This window comes from Lampetra planeri, chromosome 50 (genome assembly GCF_965212315.1).
Source record: "Lampetra planeri chromosome 50, kcLamPlan1.2.h2, whole genome shotgun sequence".
Lineage (NCBI taxonomy): Eukaryota > Metazoa > Chordata > Hyperoartia > Petromyzontiformes > Petromyzontidae > Lampetra > Lampetra planeri.
The window spans coordinates 5974549-5993346 of record NC_136156.1 but is presented as its reverse complement, the minus strand read 5'-3'; the positions used below and the strand labels follow the sequence as shown (position 1 = coordinate 5993346).

Here is an 18798-nt window from a genome sequence, read left to right as displayed (position 1 = left end):
TGCCTTTGACACTCCACGTGGCCTCAACGTTTGTTTTATGTGTGTACACCTAGCCTGGCACAACCGCTGTACTGACGTCATCGGCACTTCGTGGCGAATGGCGGCTGTCGTTGTAATTGCATAACTCATACCTGTCAGTTTAACACGTAGGCTTTCGCGACCAATATTGTTCATAATCAACGATTTTTGGGTTTAGATCGCGTTATTTATAAATGTGTCGTAACCCAACAATAACCTTATTACTAATCAAGTATATAATTACAATAACCCCCCCCTCAAATCTTTGCACCTGATGAGTTAATGATGACGTCACCCTGCTGCTGCTCTATATAAGAACGGGAGACACAGCAGAGCCTCACCATTCTGGCGAATTGCCCGATGATGCTGGATGCAATTACCAGCGAAACGTCGTACTCAAATTGTAAATGTTGTGGTTTCACGCTTCAACGCACCGGTGGGCTAAAGCAGTGAACTATTTGTCTTTTGTCAACGTGACACTTTTTTACTGATTGGCCGTGTGTCGGGTGGTGGAGGGTTACGACACATTTATAAATAACGCGATCTAAACCCAAAAATCGTTGATTATCAATCATACCTGTCAACCAATTCAGACCCCCCGTGCCCTTATAAATCTCAACGTTCATCCCACAAAGTCCCATGCTCCAGGGCATAGGGTAACTGCTCGTGTTGCCCTATGGCAGGTGGGGGGGGAGGGCTTCAGTGCACTGCAGAAGACTCAAACCCACTGGCGCGGACCAATCAGAAGCCGCCTCTGCGGCTCGCGCCACCACTTTTGGCAAGTCCTCACGACGGACGCTACCAACTCCAGCACATGGCGATCGCGGGTGTTGCTAGCAAAGCAGTGCATACCATAGCGCCTACCGATATCGCTCTAAATAACGTTATTCTGACACTACATTAATTTAGATAACTTATCGAAATATTAGTGGAGGTACGTTCGCATGTTATTGATTTTGAGCGTGTTCTGAGCACTTTAATAAATATATTTGTTGTACGTAATATTTAAACTCCCCCCCCCTCCCGCTTCGTTGAGTTAGGGATGCCCGCAGACCCGGCTGTGACCGGGCATCCCTTGCCAACATGGCGGCGCTCAGCAAGTCCATACCGCACAACTGCTACGAGATTGGCCACACGTGGGACCCTTCTTGTGTCACCGCTTTTCGCCAGGTCAGCTGGGGCGCCTTCGACGAGGCCGTGCGAATTTACACGCCGCTCTACTTGGTGAGTGCCCCCCACTCGCCCGCTCGGAAATCGCCCTTCGAGCGTCTGAGGCCTAGACCGGCTTCGCGGGCCCCCCCACCCCCCGTTCTTTCCTGGACGCCCGCGGTCGAGGTGCGACATCGTTGGGCCGGCGGGAGGGACCGCGCGGGTCGGGACGGAGCCTTGGCGTAACGCAACGAACTATTTTGTTGTGCATGCGTTTGTACGCTTATCGCTTCCTGATTTGGGAACGCGCGTGTCAATGGGAAGTCTGCACAAACACGTTATTTGCCAAGTGTAATATCTAATGCATTTTGCTCGTTATGGACTCTGTTAGAGGGCAGTTCGCTGGTTGGCTAAGTATGGCCAACTCTGCAGCTCTTATCTTTTAGATAAGCGTCTGAAGGTTACGTGGACAGGCCTGACCCGATGCGAATTTAAGGCTTCTTTGAAGGTAAAGGCTCTCCAAAAAAAACACACGAAACTTTAAAGCCATCCAAGGTCGTAACGCTGCGTTGTTATCGCGGTCGGCTTGCGTCACTGCATAATTGAACGCGTTCCCGAGTGACATATCCAGAGTTCCATAAACAGTCACGTTGCATAAACAATAATCATGTTCGACAGCGTTCGCTCACTCTCGGGGAGTGAACGACTCGGGAGGGGCAAAGAGGAGCCACAGCCAAACAGAAAGGCAGCAGCAGCAGCAGCCACCGCTGTGAGGAGCTGACTCCAACAATTTCCCAAGCTCTGCAGTCCTCTGTGTACGAAGGTGTTATCTGCCAACGAACGAGTGTTTACACATTGCAGGAAACTGATACACCCGGAGTAAAGCCATGCGTGTGCGATGGGGGGAGGGGAAACACTCTATCCCATACAGATGGAACAGGTGGAGTCAACATTTTACTGGTAGGAACTTCCTGGTTACACCAGCCCACAGGGGATTATTGTGTCCGTCCGTCCGTCGTGCATCCAAAAATGGGAGGGCTGGGGCTGGGTGGAGAGGGTGGGGAGGGGCTGGGTGGGGAGGGGCTGGGTTGGGAGGGTGGGAAGGGGCTGGGTGGGGAAGGTGGGGAGGGGCTGGGTGGGGAAGGTGGGGAGGGGCTGGGTGGGGAGGGGCTGGGTGGGGTGGGGAGGGGCTGGGTGGGGAGGGGTGGGGCTGGGTGGGAGGGGTCTGCTGGGTGGGAGGGGTCGGGCTGGGTGGGGAGGGGCTGGTCACCCCGTGGTGCCCTTATAAAACTCAACGTTTAACCTACTCACGCCGGCTTGTGCCCGCCCTCACAGTCGGGCATATTTGCGGAATACACCACGCCGCCGTTGACCCTGGCCATTGACCGAGCAACCCAACGTTCCTACCAGCTCCCTCCGCAGGAATGTGTTTCTCGACTGCCATATCCTGGAGAGCCCAGTGGATGACAACCTCGATGCCCACGGGAAGGGAGTTTTAAGAACGTTTCTGCGATCTACCAACCCTAGTTGCCTCCACAGTGCTGGCTTACAGACCACTTTGCATAGCTACCACCGCCCGAATAAAGAGGCACCGGATCTTAATTTTAAAGAATGTTGTCATGGTTACGAATTCCTTTATCACACTGCCCATAGCACGTCACTTGGATGCATCTCCACTCTCCAAGAGCTTTTATTTGGGTCGCATCTTACATTAGTTAGGATTATAGTTTGTATTTCGGTTGGTAGCATCATCAGCCGTGGTTTATCCACTGCTGAATAAATACTCCCCCACTACCCAATTCATGCGACCCCACAGTACTGTATGCCTCTGCTTTTGCGCATTTGATTGCTCCATCTCCACAGTGACCGTCCTCTTGGGCGCATACCCTCCTCTGTCTGCAATTCCTTTATCAGTCTCGTCCATCAGCTGTCACTCCATTTAATCGATGCGTTCTGCCCAAGCACTTTTTTGTTTTACCAACAGTCAATATGACATCTAATGTGTGGTGGTAGTACCTTCATCCATGTGTTCCTCTCTCTGTCTTAGCGGTGCAGTTACCAGCATGCATCTTTGTATGTTTCTCTGCGCATCTTTCAGCTTATGTTCCATTTTTATTTGTCTATCTGCTTCTGATGCATACGTGATAGTAGGTGGCATGCACTTATTGAAACTTTTCATCTTTAAGTTCACCCGTTAGTTGCCTTTCATAATTATTAAATTAAAACTTTCCAAAAAGCGCTCCATCCTCCACTCCCTCGCCTCCTCATTTTCTAACGTTGCTCCTCATCCAACTTTTATTATTGTTTCACTGATGACTTGTGATGGAAATTAATCCTCAGGAAGCAATTGTATAGCTTATCAAACAAGGCTCCAAGTTGGGGTTGAAGATAAATACGGTTTGAGCCAAACAAGAGCCATGGACAGGAACTTCTCTTAACTAAAATGTATATTTGTTAGAGGATTTACAACAATTTGGCATCAGAAATGGCATTCTGGATTTTGTAAAAGTCTAGGGCAAGTTCCACGGATATGGTAACTGGCGGCATGTGTAGGAGACTTAGCCGGAAGAACGCTGGCGATCGGTGGAACAACGCAGACGTCCAGAATAAACTCATTTGAGACGACCCAAACATTGCACCTCCTAGCTTTGTCATTCCTCCTCGAAGACACTGGTGGAGCCATGACCCACATCAGTACATGCAACTTAAACTGTGGACCGAATAGCAAAACTACACATACTCTTTCCTGAAGCTCTCTCGAGGCGAGAAGACCATGATATTGGTATTTAGCTCCTGAACATATTGCCATTAGCAAGAATAGAATTGCTCTCTTTGCCTCGATGTTGAGGTTTGTGATTTATCCGAGGCCTGCTCACCAACTGCAAGAGCCATAATGAGTTAAGCGCTATGTAACCTTATTGGGGTGTGTTTGTTATAAAATGCTAGCACATATGAACTTTCCCTCTCACCCAATTCACTTGGGGGAAATGGGTTTACTCACTACACTCAAAGCTCCTCTTTGTCTGAACGTGACCGGTGTTAATTCACTTGGCGAGAGCCCAGCGATGTTCATGATAGCCATTAAAGTGCTGTGTCTAGAGGTAAGTGCAGTGTAATTGTTGTAATTATTATGATTGCATTTATTTAAGGTGGGAGAATATGCTGTAAAGTGGGTTTCTCCAATTATGCATTTTGTCCGTATTCTCCAGATTTTAAGATGCTCCATAAAAAATGAGGTCAGGTGCCTGCCAAGTAATTTTGCATTTCTTAGATTTATTTGATCAAGGCAAGTATTCAGGCCAGTCGAGACACATCTACCCCACTTTCTAGGAAATTATTGAAGATAATTTCTACACCTCGTTTTCTGACTGACTGTAGTAGTGGATTTTCGGATTTAAATACTGATCGAGTCAAAAAAATATCATTCAATGAAAAAGACGTTGTCAGCCATTCTTTTAATCTGTCCCCAATACCAGCACACAAGTGACACGCTTTTGCCTAACAATGGCATTCGGCTCCATTACGTCCGTGTAAATGTGCAGCCTCTACTCTTTTTGGGGATTGTGTCTGCAAGCAATAACGCGCGGATGTGGGGAAATGCGGAGCCAAGCTCAGAGTCGCTCGAAAGCGTGGTTATAGAGGTGAGTTTTTAAGTCTCTCTTGAAGGATGCGATTGAGGTGATGCTGCGAATGTGCAGAGGGATAGCGTTCCAGACTGTTGGGGCTGCCACCGAGAAGCGGCGCATAGACACGACCATCCTGGATCTTGGTATCAAGAGGAGGTCATGAGTCGCGCTGCGCAGGCATCTGCCGTGTGCTGAGCTGCAAGTTGTCTAATGAAGAAAGGTACGGCGGGCAGGCAGATGTGAAGGCATTGTGGCAGAGGCAGGCAATCTTGTATATGACCCTGCTGGCGATGGGTAGCCAGTTGAGGGCACGGAGACAGGCTAGTGAGTGGAGACGCGGATGATTGTGGCCAATGACGACGCGTGCCAGGTTGTGTTGTAGTCTTTGAAGTTTGGCAGCCAAAGAAGGGAATGTGTGCCAAACCAGACGACAGCCATAGAGAGAGAGTGATCAGATCAGCGAGTGTGCAGGAGCATTGTGGCATCGTTGGACAGTTAGTGATGGTCACGGAGTAGGATGACCTTCTAGAAGCACATGGATAGACTGTCATTGATGAATGTGACAATGAATATCATGATTTTTAGCAAATGAAATTGAGTGAACAGTTGGTTTACAATTCTAATGTTTAATCTTGTCCCAGAATCACCTCTTTCAAGAATCGTTTTCAGGAGGCTACCTGCTCAAGATGTTTAAACATACATTTCCACTATTTTTACATCTACGTTGAACCCGATAGTTCCTGGGGAAATGCCAACGTATACGAGAGTAGAGCACCGAAATTCCGCTGCGCAACATCGTTAGGAATCCTGCTTGCTGTACTGCACACCCTCGAAGACAGCACCGTACTCGCTTGCAGCTCGTGTGTACATACGTATGTTAAACTTCTTTCGCACCATACATAGCCAACCGTGCTAATCGGAAGTGCGGACCGGGGGGTGTGGAAGGACAACAAACTAAACACGGGTGGTAAGGGTGGTAAGCGGTCGCAGCGTCCCGGTGAGTTGCCGCGTCTTGAGTGCCCCCTTCGCGTTGCACGCTCCCGCAGATCGCCGCGCTGCTGCGGAGGCGCAAGCTCGACTACTACCTGTACCGACTGCTGCCGGAGCTCTCGCGGTCGGTGGCCTTCCTCAGCGCCAATGGCGGCCTCTACATTGCCTTCTTCTGCATTCTGCGGTGAGCGCTCGCGGGACGCGCGTTGGAGACGCGCGCGTCGACCCCAAAGGGTTCGTGAGAGCGAGACTTCCGACTGAAAAACCTTGGTGGCGAGAAAGAACTAAAGAAACTGAGAGGGAGACCCAAGAATCAAGAATCGGAGACGCAGAAACGTTTAAATGTCACGCAAGCAGGGTCGAGTCTGCTTTTGAAGAAAAACTAAACTTAACATTGTTTTTTTATCTTACCGTGTAAGGCCCACTTGAGCTATATAGGTATTTTTCAGAAATCACCTGGCCACAAATGATAACCGAACAAAGTGGCTTATGTGGAAATTTATAGCAGCAAATACACAGGCGTCATGGTCGGGATAGAACTGACAACCTCCTGTCTACCAGGCGAGGTAGTTAACATCTTGCCACCGCTGCACCCCAGAAGGGGGCGGTTACTAAATGAGTTTGTGTAACAGCACTTGGCTCATGTACACCATGTAGTGAATAACCCCCCCCCCCCCCCCATAGGAAATGAAGTATTAATGCCTGTGATAGCTGTTATTAGTTTTAAGCTTTTCTCATAGAAACATTACAAGTGAAGACAAAACTTGTGGACATGACCCTTACATAAGAACTGAACCATCGGGTTGAACCACGGCTCCGGCATCCGTGGCAAGTGGATATGTGCATATGTGATTTGATTTTGGTTCTGGGCACCCCTTTCATCGACCCCCAGTGACTGCCGTGGACAATTATGGTCAAACATCCCCCATAATTGACACGGGGAGGTTTTCATCCAGCAGTGGGTTGACAAAGGGATGCAAATATATGATTGGTCCTGAAAAGCTTAAATGAGTCGACCAGATGTTCTCCTCTGCATTGGGATTTTTGGCCAATTCCTTTCGAAGCTGGGCATGCTGACTTGTATATACGGTGAGGAAAAGCGACGAAGCAGAGTTGGATGCGTAGCCATCACTGTGTAAAACAATTTGTTTTTGATTGCCTGAAATTAAGTCACAGGTCACCACTCGTTCTACACGTGTCACTGCCTGAACCACAGTCGCTTGAGCCAAGTTTCAAGTTGTAACACGACTCCTCTGTGTCACTGTGGTTTATCGTTCCCACTGCTGCGATAACACGCGGTTTGCAAACCGAGCGATACGCTCCATTGGGACTTAAGAATTGACTGTATTTGACTTGAACACGTGAATTAATGATTTGCATGGTCTGTGCCAACCCTGTTGTAACAGAAAGTTTATGGGTGGCTTCAACTCGTGGCTGGGTGGCTTCTGGGCGGCACTGCCAGCCTCCTACATCGCCATCCTCCTGGAAAGAAAAAGCAGGTGATCTTTGGTGCAGGCAGTGTAGTTATTGTCTGGACTGTTTACGGTGAACACACAATATTGAAAGATTAGTCTTTGTGTCATTTAGGACATTTGAAGTTGAATCACTGAGCAGACACTTGAAATCCCAGGTTCAAATGTTGAGCTTTTACCCGACAGTTCAAATCCTCAGTTTAACACATAGGCTTTTGCGATCCAATATTATCCATAAGAAGTTTTTGGGTTAGATCACGTAAATATAAATTTCTCATTAAACCCACCACTACCCGACACAGCCAATTATTAAGGTTTGTCACATAAACAATACATGCCCATTCGTTACTAGTTCAACACACCAGTGTGTTGGAGAGTAAACCCACAACATTTACAATTAGAGTACAACGCTTTCGCCGGTAATTACAACTAGCATCATCAGACGACAGCACAACCCAGGCTGTCATCCCTCTGGGTTTGATCAAATAAAACTATAAGCTAAAGCTAAAACGGAATACTGCTTTGCAGAGAAGTCAGCAGTGGTTGTACTATGGATAGACTTTGCCCCCCCCTCTCCCCCAGTCATATAAATTTTAATTTCAGGCTCAGGGCTGTAGCCAGGTAATGAACACTAATTCGATGCTCTATTTTTTAAAAAAATTATTGAGGGATTGTGCGGACCCGTAACATCATACACACCGTCAATGTAACCTTCGATGCTCCTGTAAGCATGAAAGACATTTTTCTTTTTTTTCCGACATCAAACAGGGTCCCCTGATATCGAAATACTGACATTGAAGTCCATCAACGTTACCAGCATTCTGCACCAATATTTTCCCAGCAGCATGAGTTCAAGCAGGCAAACTCTGGACCAATTTTGCCTTTCTAAAGTCTCAGCAGCATAGGCGGGGGCAATACGGACGCTTCTGTATGATAATTCTAATGCTCTTTAAATTCTATTATCTCTAATTCACCGCAACATTTCATGATAATATGATTTGTGAAAGCTTTAAACCACTCAGAGTGTAGTTAGATCTTTGAAGGACGACAGGAGATGTGTAGAATGTCACATCTGCAGCTGTTCAACAAACCTTCCAGTTCATTAGTAATTTTTCTAACAACAACTAAACTAAAAAATATTTTCTATTTTGCCAGGTAAGGGCCACTGAGCTATGTAGCTCTTTTTCAGATGCGACCTGGCCACAAATGATAGCTCAACGAAGTGGTTTAGCATGTTGAAATGTATAGCAGCCAGATACTGGATGGCTCGGAGAAAAATCGACGTGACCACGGGGATAACATGAAAACTCCAAATATACAGGTGTCACTGTCATGATCAAACCCACGTCCTCCTGTATACCAGGCGAGATAGTTAACATCTTGCCACCGTTTGGCTCTGTGCCATCAGCACAGATGGGATACCATTAGAGAAAAGTAAAAAAGAACTGACAAATGTGTGAGAAACCATTTGAAACAATATCTCCTTTTACAGGAGGATCCCGGTGGTAAATATAGCATTAAAAACATATAATAGGAAAGGCAAATCCATGAAAAGTGGAAACTGTATCTCCCTTGTGAGCATACAACCTATGTTCGAGCATCAATATTGGGAATGCATGTCAGAAGTGGAGTCTTCAGCGATGTGCTCTGGCAATGGGCCCCATAGCAACGGGCACGCTGTGAGTCTGTGTGAAGCTAAACCGAGGGCTCTTTCGAGTCGTTTTGTTTATTTTTTACCTTAACACAGGGCAGGGAAACACTTTAGCCGTGCATGCTGCTTAATTCAGGCCACATGTTGGCTGAACATGTATCACGGTTTGCTACAAAAGTGCTTGCTCTGAGCTCCCCCGTTCCGCCCTACTGGCTTATATTCTGTTATTGATCATCCGTTAAGGCTGACAATATTAGGTTGTGTAGACAGATTTAACCCAGGTACCTAGGGCATCACTATAGGTGGCATTGCACAAACTGCTAGTCATGTCATGACTATTCACTCTCTGCTCTTCTGCGATTCAATGAATTGTGGGTTTGGGGTCACAGTTGAATTCGAGATGACATTTTTTTGTCTCGTTTGTAATGATTATTTTGTACCGTTCATCTTGTTTGTATGGTACGTCTCTTTTGGAGGTCTAGTTTATGCTGTCGATCTAGTGCAGGGGATCGGCAGCCTGCGGCTTTTTAAGGGCTGTTTCGTGATGTTATTTATTAAGGCTCACCGTCTCATATTCACGTGCATTGCGGCTCTTGAAATATTGAGGTTTTTTTTTCAAATTCGAAAAAAATACTCTTCTTGTTATGTTGGTTGGCGACCCCTGGTCTCGTGTGTATCGTCTCCTTTATGCTTATTTTTTTTTTATCTTTTGCTCTTTGTTTTTTTCTGTACTGTACTGTCTTGTCTTGTACCATCTTTATCATTCCAACTGTTGGCGTAAAGGAAATATATTTTAAGAAAATGGAAAGGTGTCATAAGGAATTTATTTTTCCTCTGGACATATACATTAAATACAACAATATAATGAAATGTATTTATCCCTAAAAATACTCACTGCGTCTCTGTTTCAGGAGGGTCCCGGAGGGAGGGGGACAATGTTACTATATGTCAATGGCCCTTGTTCTGAAACTTAATTCATTAGTCGCTCTGCCAACAGAGCACAACGTATCAGTCCCACAATCGACAAAGATCCCCCTATAGCATTGAAGAGAATGTGTACGCAAGTGCTGTTAGCAAGCCCCTACAAAGGCCGGCACGGTACACGAGGAGGTGTGGCCAGGACCTCGCCCAGCCACCTTTGTCTCCCCAGTGCCGATGTTTACACATTGCACCAGGTACTCATTTAAGGCTGAGTCGACCTAAGGGATGCCCAGGACCTGTTCATATATTCGCCGCTGTTATTGGTCATGAGCGGCGGGTTCGTAGCGCATTGCACTAACCACGACACTTCTGCTCCCCAATCAGTCCCACACACGCACAATACATATTATGCACAGCATCATTGTGGTCTATTTTAAAGTGTTGATATTGTTGATTTTGTTTTCGAGTGTGTTCATACTTTTTGTGATGTTTGCAGGAGAGGCCTGTTGACCATCTACATGGCAAATTTGGTGAGTGATTAATAATGCAATGCACACCAATCAAACTACGGAACAGTGTTTCCTCAAAAAAACAAAATGACTTGGGGGTTTTCAGAGAGCTATAAAAAGAAAATAAACAACACAAATTGCACTCCCGAAATAAAGAAAAAATGGTTCAGCGAGCAGAGCAATGGTGACTTGTGGTTAGTTGCGGCTCCAAAAATACAAAAAGTTATCCGATATTGACCCATAAAAAGTCCGAGAACTTTTAACACACAACTCACAGACCCTAGTGCAGAGCAATGGTGATCTGCGGTTAGCTGCGGATCTACGCTGCACAGAAACGCCACGCGCCAGTGCCGCCCCTGTTTAGTCTTGCACGCCACAGCATCCCCTGCAGTGGTTCTCTTTGTGCCTTCCGAAAGCTGGCTTGCGATTGAGGGTGGTTTCAGTGGTTTCTTTTTCAACTTTTTTTTGTTCCATCGCTTTTCACGTTCTCATCAGATATAAAACCGCAATATATAAAGGGAACATTGCAAGCCGTGGATGGGCTAAATGTGGGCTTCATGGAAATAACGGGGTTTTGTTAAGGTAAGTGGGTGTACGTCGGGGCGAGACCACCCCTGATGTAACACGGTGTATCCAGGTCTCCTAAAGATCAATAGAGGCATTGAAGCAATTCACCACACATCAAACGAAGCTATTTCCTGGCTAACGAACCTGGACATAGACTTCTACATTGCCATTCATCTAGACCAGCGGTTGGGAACCTATGGCTCGGGAGCCATATATGGCTCTTCTGGTGACGGCATATGGCTCCCAGACAATTTTGAGTTGAAAAAAAAATACAAAAATCAGTTTGGAACTGATTTTAAAATACTTGTGATATTGCTTAATAATACTGTGTCATTTTAAAGTAAACAGAAATTAGTTTTGAAGATAAATTTCATGGGTCACGGGGCCTCAACGCCTGCATGAAGCTCAACCTCACCACGTACGAACCAGACTACAAGGTCATCAGCAAAACCATGCAGCACCAGAAGTCGCATTAAAAGTAATACATATTTTATTTATTATACGTTACAAATACTATATGGCTCTCAATGCAATATATTTAGAAATATTTGGCTTTTATGGCTCTCCCAGTCAAAAAGGTTCCCGACCCCTGATCCAGACATATGCAAGAGCATGAGGGCACGCTATGCGTGAGCATATGCCAACTTGAGCGCACCTCGTGATGTCTGCATTAATTGGGAGAACACCTTTCAGAGATGACAAAATAAATAATCAGACGGAATGTCTCCTTCACGTAGCCGTTTGTCCACGTACCTCTGTACCGGTTTCGGCATACAGTGTCTCATCAGCAGTCAGGCTTGCATTGTTTCAAGAAATCCTCTCTTCTGTTTGTTTGCTTGTCTTGAAATCAGTGATGCTGAAATGATGCACTCCCAGAAGGCCGTGCGGCTGATGGGTTGTTCAAGAAATGTACTTTTACGCGGAGAGACGGTTACATGATGGAGGCATATTGTTGTCTTATTTTTTGGGTCTTTCGGTAAAGTCACGTAGAAAAAAGAAAAGAAAAAAAAACTACGACGTTTCGATCGCAACACAAGCAATCGTCATCAGGAGGAAAAAAAAACGAGGGAGAAAGCTGCTGAAGCAGGCTGTTTTAAAGGTTTGAAATGGGTGTAGCCCAAGGGTCATAAACGAAGTGGGCGGGGGGCTAGTGATGTTAAAGTGAGAAATTTGCATGTCAATGTAAAATCGGAGGGCGACTTCCACGGCGAGAGCGTGGAGGTGGCTATTGTATTAAGTAGGGCCTGAACTTTGTTATTGTTTGTGGTTTTGTCCATGATGACTGTGGCATTGCCCTTGTCGGCTGAGAGGATGACGATGTCATCTCTCCTTTTTTAGTTGAGAAAGCTCAAAGCACTCATCCTTACTGATGTTGCTAGTAGATGTCTTAGCGTTTTTGAGGATTGCAGCGATTTCCAATCTTGCCACGTCTGCAGTAATGTGTCCCAAACCCTTAAGGGCTACGTCGACCTGGGCAATGAAATCATCAACTGGGATGTGTTTAGGGGTGACTGCGAAATTCAAGCCTTAATCTAGAACGGCTTTTAGGCTGCCGGAAATTGGACTGTTACTCTGATTGATAACAATCTTGTCACCGTCTAACTTTTTAATGTGTGGATCTGGATTCTTCTTAGAAAGTAGGTTGAACTTGGGAATCTGGTTATCTTTGCATTTAGCTGACATTGATGCGGCTGAAGAGGCTGTCATGTGATCTACATGTTCCCAATCAGATGTAGACATTTTTTCCGTCAATGTTAAGTGTGATTTCAGGAGAGTCTTGTCTAAATTGTCTAGTTCAAATCGGAGCAATCTTATTCTCTCTGAGATCAGGGCTAGGCTGGCCCTGAACAAGATCCGTTTAGCATTGGGAGAAGTGACAGCAGCAGATGTCAGTGTGAAGGTGATCGATATTACCTTGGTGTCGCGGCATCTCTTCAGAAATGTGAGCGACTCGATCAGATGAGCCTTCTTGTCTCGAAGTTTGTTCAAAGATCTAATAGTTGTGTGGAAACCCTCCCCGTAGAGGCGGTAAAATGTAAAATCTTGACTTAAAGCTTTCGTGACTGCAGGAATTCATATTCTTTGGGTTTTTCCGTAAAGTCACAAAGAACAAATTTTTTTTACATTCTCCACAACAACGAGCTCTTTGTGGGTTCGCGGCAGTTCTCCGCTCCCTGTTAAGTCATCTCTCGTAGTCATTGAATAATGTGGAACTCGTTGGCACTTATGGTGAGATTTGCAAATGCTGCATTTGGCAAGTGCGTCTATGAAACAAAAACATTTATGCCTTTGATATGTTTGGCCAAATTATTATTATTTTTTATTGAAGAACATCCAAGTATCAATAACACGGAACAAATATAAAACGTTCCAGTTCTTTTTCGTTCCCAGGGCTCTCAGTTGAGTGATTCATCAGATCACAAAGTGTCTCCAGGGCTTTTCAGAATATCATATTTATACTGGAGGAATCTGATGAGCTATAAAGCTCTTTTTCACAGATGTCCAACAGCAGTGCTATGGTATTAAGAGGAGTGTTCGGTCTAAGCATTAATTACAATATTAATGATCCCCTTAACCTAGAAAAACCCTCATTGAGTCTTAAATCTTTTTTGCAAGACGGTCCTGCATTGAGACATTTGGTCAGTTCCCAAAATGAGTGTTTGGCTTCATTTGGGATTAGGAATCTTGAGATCACCCATGCATATTAAGAGGTAAAAACGGAATGTTTCCACACAGATAGTTTCAAGAATCCATGCTGTACTGCCATCCCCAGGCCACTTCGCTCCCCTAAACCCTTGGACACCTGCTGTTAACAGGAAATCTCGTATCCACGTACGAGCCAGTATGGCCTCATTGTTCTTGACTTTTGAGGTTCACTGAGGGTGGTTTGATCATAGGCATAGGTTAGCTCTAAGCCTGTGCCACTGTGATTTCTTCATTTAATTCCATCGATGGTCCATGGATCAAAGCAGCAATTGGTACCACCTAAGGTAGTACGACTTTAGTCGTACCGATTAATTTTCATGGCCAATACGAGCGAGCTATTCCGTAAACCCACTTGTTTCAGATGTTTATCACGTAATTCACTGCTATTTTACACATGAAGGAAGTCGGAACTGATAAAGTTACACCACCGCAGGTGGTACTGATGAGTAAGATGTCTGGTCTGGTCTCACGGTACTTCTAAGATACCTGAGATAAAACACGGATGCTCGGGTGTAGGCAGTTTGACGGTATCGGCCTGGTCGCTGATGAAAATATGATCGCAACGTGTTGTGAGTTTGCGTTGACAAAAATCTGATATGACCGCCAAGGCACACGCTGTGAACGCCTAGAGTATTTATTTTATAAGCTGACAGGGTGGAATATTGCCATTCTCACTGTAGATACGGAGTGTTCTCTGGCTTTTTGATGCTGTACGGTGTGAGTGCGTGTATATGTGGTTTACACCACTCACTACATTCTGCCCAAGCCGATTCAACTCATAGAATAAACGCAGACAACTCAATGGTGGTTGGTTTCTCGACCTGGCTGAAGCCAAACCTTGACAAACGGAACCTAAAATGACTGTAACGGCAGCACTGAACAACACAAAAGGTAACTGGGCATGCGTGGAAATGGAATATGCGCTTATATCTAGATAATCGATCAATCTACTGGTTACGCTATGTAACACATTTTTTGTTCCTGGGTAGTAAGTGTTGTTTCGTAATTGCTTATGCCTGAAAGTATAGAAAATGGCTATTTCTCTCCACAAACTTTGCTTTTGTGACCAGGACAGTGATATTTTGAAATTTACCTATTTTCAATGTGAAAACGGGCGAATTTGTGTATTTTCGTTCACGTAAAGTCAGAAAATAACAACATATGAATCAAAATTAACATGTATTTATACTAAAGTAACACAAAAATGACTACAAAAGATTTTGAAGTGATTCGTTTTTGGAGATTTACTGTTATACTGTAAATCACTTTCACGAATCTGCCCCCAAATGTAGTCTCCCATCATGTTCTCGTTATACTGTCCTTGGTAACGGCGTTCAAAGTCCAGTATATCCTGGAGAAAGTGCTCGCCTTGCTCCTCCGAGTACGCTCCCATGTTATCTTTGAATTTATCAAGATGAGCATCAAGGATATGGACTTCCTACAGTCCATTGTGCCGTAGTTATTCACCAGAGTCTCAACCAGCTCCACATAGATTGACCTTGTGAATGCCCAGGAAACCACGAACCACTGCGAGAAAGCTGTTCCAAGCCGCTTTCTCCTTACTCGTGAGCTTCTTGGGGAATTCATTGCACTCCAGGATCTTCTTTATCTGTGGTCCGACGAAGACACCGGCTTTGACCTTTGCCTCAGAGAGTTCAGGGAAGAAGTCTTGAAGGTACTTGAAGGCTGCCGGCTCCTTATCTACAGCTCTGACAAATTGTTTCATAAGGCCCAATTTGATGTGCAGTGGTGGCATCAGCACCTTCTGGGGGTCCACCAGTGGCTCCCACTTGAAGTTGTTCCTCCCCACAGAGAACTCGGCCTACTGTGGCCAGTCCCGCCTGTGGTAGTGCACCTTGGTGTCCCTGCTGTCCCAAAGGCAAAGATAGCAGGGAAACTTGGTAAAACCGCCTTGGAGACCCATCAGGAATGGCACCATTTTGAAGTCTCCGATAACCTCCCAGCCGTACTCATACTTCAAGGCGTCCAGCAAGCTCTTGATGCTGTTGTAATCATCTTTGAGGTGCACCGAGTGAGCCAGGGGAAGAGACGGGTACTTGTTACCATTATGGAGCAGCACGGCTTTGAGGCTCCTGGATGAGCAGTCAATGAAGAGGCGCCACTCATTCTGGTTACAGGTGATTCCGATTGCCTCGAACAGACTGGTCACATTGTAGCAGAAGCAGTGCCCATCTTGACGGGTGAAGAAGCTGAAGAAAGGTTGGTGACGCTTCCTCTGCAACTTGCACACTTTTATCCAACAAGTTCCACTGCTTGAGCCTAGACATCAAAAGCTCGGCATTCGACTTTGTGAGACCAAGATCTCTGATCAAGTCTTTAAGGTCTTTTTGGTTGGGGTAGTGTGGGTTTCTCTCCTCAGCTCCACCTCTGAAATTGTCATCTGTATCTACAACGTCTTCCTCGCTCTCTGACTTGCTGCTCTCTTCTAAAGATGGCTGCTCTCTCTCCGGAGGAGTGGGTATGGGGAGCTCATGGCAGTGTGGCACCGGGGAGATGGATGAAGGAAGGTCCGGATACGTGATCGCAGGTGCATTCTTGCCAGTCCGACGTTTGGAAGGATCCACCATGCAGAGGTAGCAGTTGCTTTAGTGGTCAGTGAGTTCCCGCCAAATTCTTGGGATAGTGAACTTCATGGCTCTCTTATTCTTTGGTTCTTTCGGTAAAGTCACGTAGATAGAAAAATAATAATAATTTTTTTATAAAAAAACAAAAAGCACACTAATGTAGACTGTAGCCTGGTTCATAATCGGAGTGAGTGTACTGGCAGTCTATAATGTAGACTGTAGCCTGGTTATTATGTTTGGTGATGATGACCGCTTGTGTTGCGATCGAAACGTCATGGTTTTTACTTTTTATTTTATTACTGAAAGAACCAAGAATACGTCTACATTATAGACTGCCAGTAGGCTCACTCAGGTTAAGAACCAGGTTACAGTCTACAGTATAGTCTGCCAAGTACACTCATCAAACTTAATAACCAGGCTACAGTCTACATTATAGACTGTTAGTACTCTGATTAAGAACCAGGCTAGTCTACATTAGTGTGTTTTATTTATTTTTATTTTTTTTATTCACTTTATTTCTATTAAATATTGACTTCATTTTTTTTTGTTCTACGTGACTTTTATCCAAAAGACCCAAAGAATATTTATTTTTATTTCTACGTGACTTTACCGAAAGAACCAAAGAATATGAATTCCTGCAGTCGCGAAAGTTTTAAGTGAAAATTCATGGCTCTCTTTTCCCCTCTAGCATCACCATCCTACAAAAATAAAATTATTTTACCCATGACTAATGTGTAAGAGATTCTCGCAACATTTTTCATACATGATATATTTTTTCAATAACATTGAAATTTTTTAAACATTTTTTTATTAAAACTTTTACAATTTTATTTTTTTAAACAAATTTTATAACATAATATCCGAGAAATTGTCCATCTTCCAGAGTTTTTTTGCATTGCTCGCAGGTGAAATTAGGTGCCCAGGATTTGTCTTGATCCCTGACAGGCATGGCGACATATGCCTTGTAGGCCTGACACATCTTAGCAGATGCTTCCACAGAATACTTTTTCACTCTTGTCTTGAAAAATTGGCCGCATACATAGCAAATGTGTCTGCCGGATGCTTGCAGCCTCTTGATGCCATCTCAGAAAAATGCAGATATGTATCCACTTGGGCAGCTGGAACTAAACTGAACTGGTGGGCTTAAGGCCCCTGTATTTATACTACTATTTATACTACTGGAAAGTTCTAGAATGTTCTAGAAGTTACTCCAAGTTTACTCATGTTATGGAAAATAGGTAAAATTCTAAATATCATTGTCCTAGTCACAAAAGCAAAGTTTGTGGGGAATAATAGCAATTTTCTGTACTTTTGAGGCATAAGCAATTAAGAAATAACACTTATTACCCAGGAACCAAAAAAATTGTTACACAGTGTTATCGGTTTGGGTGACTCGAAAATAGTTGGGAGGTGATGGGCGGGGCTAAGTGACATCATTGTCACCATGAGCAGCGTCACCATGCTGGCGTGTGGCTTGAATGGGGGTTTCCTGCCTTCAAGAGGCAGGATCTGGGGTGGCTGCCATTTTCAAAGGTGCCTAAGAAATCTGGCACGGAAAAATTTATATTTTAAAAAACTTTTTTAAAAAACACGCTTTAATGAGATGTACCGTACTAGTAATGGCAGAACTCCACGACTCCAGGAAGTGGCCCCGAAGCTTGCCATAACGTAAGGGAACGTGGTCAATTACAGCCAACGTCAGTTTACCGTGGACAATTAGGCCCAAGCCGAAACATAACATATAAAAAATAATGTTTTAAAATATGTTTTTTATTTTTTTATGATAGTATATAGTATTGTCATCAGTATGACATAAGTATACCAAGTTTGCAGTCGATACCACATTGGGAAGTGGGTTAAAATGTAGTTACAAGATTTGAGGATACGACAACAACGATGACGACAACAACAACAGACAGTGAGTTAAATAAAAGCGTGTAAAAAGGAGTTGATTGCAGTTTTAATCCATTAATTGTCTTAAACAAACGTCCCGGCTTTACTTTGGACCCATGCCCTTATATCCTTTGCCAGGCCTTAATATCACTTAACATCCATGCTTTGTAACGACATTAAGTGGTGAAAATCACAGCCTGGCGTAACTACAGCAGCATACAAATCCACATTTATTTTTATGTATTCTGTAGCTGGGTAGCACGCGCACACTGAGCTTGACAAGCAATTGAGGTCAGGATTTGGTGGTTTTATTGAGCAGCACGCCTGCCTCCACTCAACTTCCACCCCCCCCTCATTATCCCTGAAAATAGGAATAGCTCTGAGCTAATTTCCAGCCCACATGCTGTGCCAACTTGGGTTGTGGCTAGTTTTTTTTTTATTAAACTGCGCACCGCTGCTCATAAACTTTTCCCAGATGGGAAGCGGGATCGTGACTATGAACTCTACCCCGCAGGGTATTCAGAATCGGAATCAGAATATTTATTTAGACTGGAGGAATCTGATGAGCTATAAAGCTCTTTCTCGCAGACATGCAGTAGGGGCGGGAAAGAAATGTATAACAGCAAACACTCCAAACACACGATAGTAGTCCAAAGGTAAACAAATTACCCAAACACATACAAATCAAACTAAATCATCTCCATCCTTCCA

The 18798-nt window shown here is 44.7% G+C and overlaps 1 protein-coding gene across 1 annotated transcript in view; it reads left to right on the top strand.

Annotated features, from left to right (window-relative positions):
* Positions 1–1034: 1034 nt before the first annotated feature.
* TMEM135 (transmembrane protein 135) overlaps positions 1035–18798 on the top strand; it is a 57973-nt gene continuing 40209 nt past the window's right edge. The window contains exons 1-4 of the mRNA XM_078616360.1: positions 1035–1242; positions 5840–5967; positions 7190–7282; positions 10324–10357. Coding sequence (XP_078472486.1) covers positions 1102–1242; positions 5840–5967; positions 7190–7282; positions 10324–10357 — 396 coding nt within the window. The 5' untranslated portion in view covers positions 1035–1101. The remainder of the gene's footprint in view (positions 1243–5839; positions 5968–7189; positions 7283–10323; positions 10358–18798) is intronic.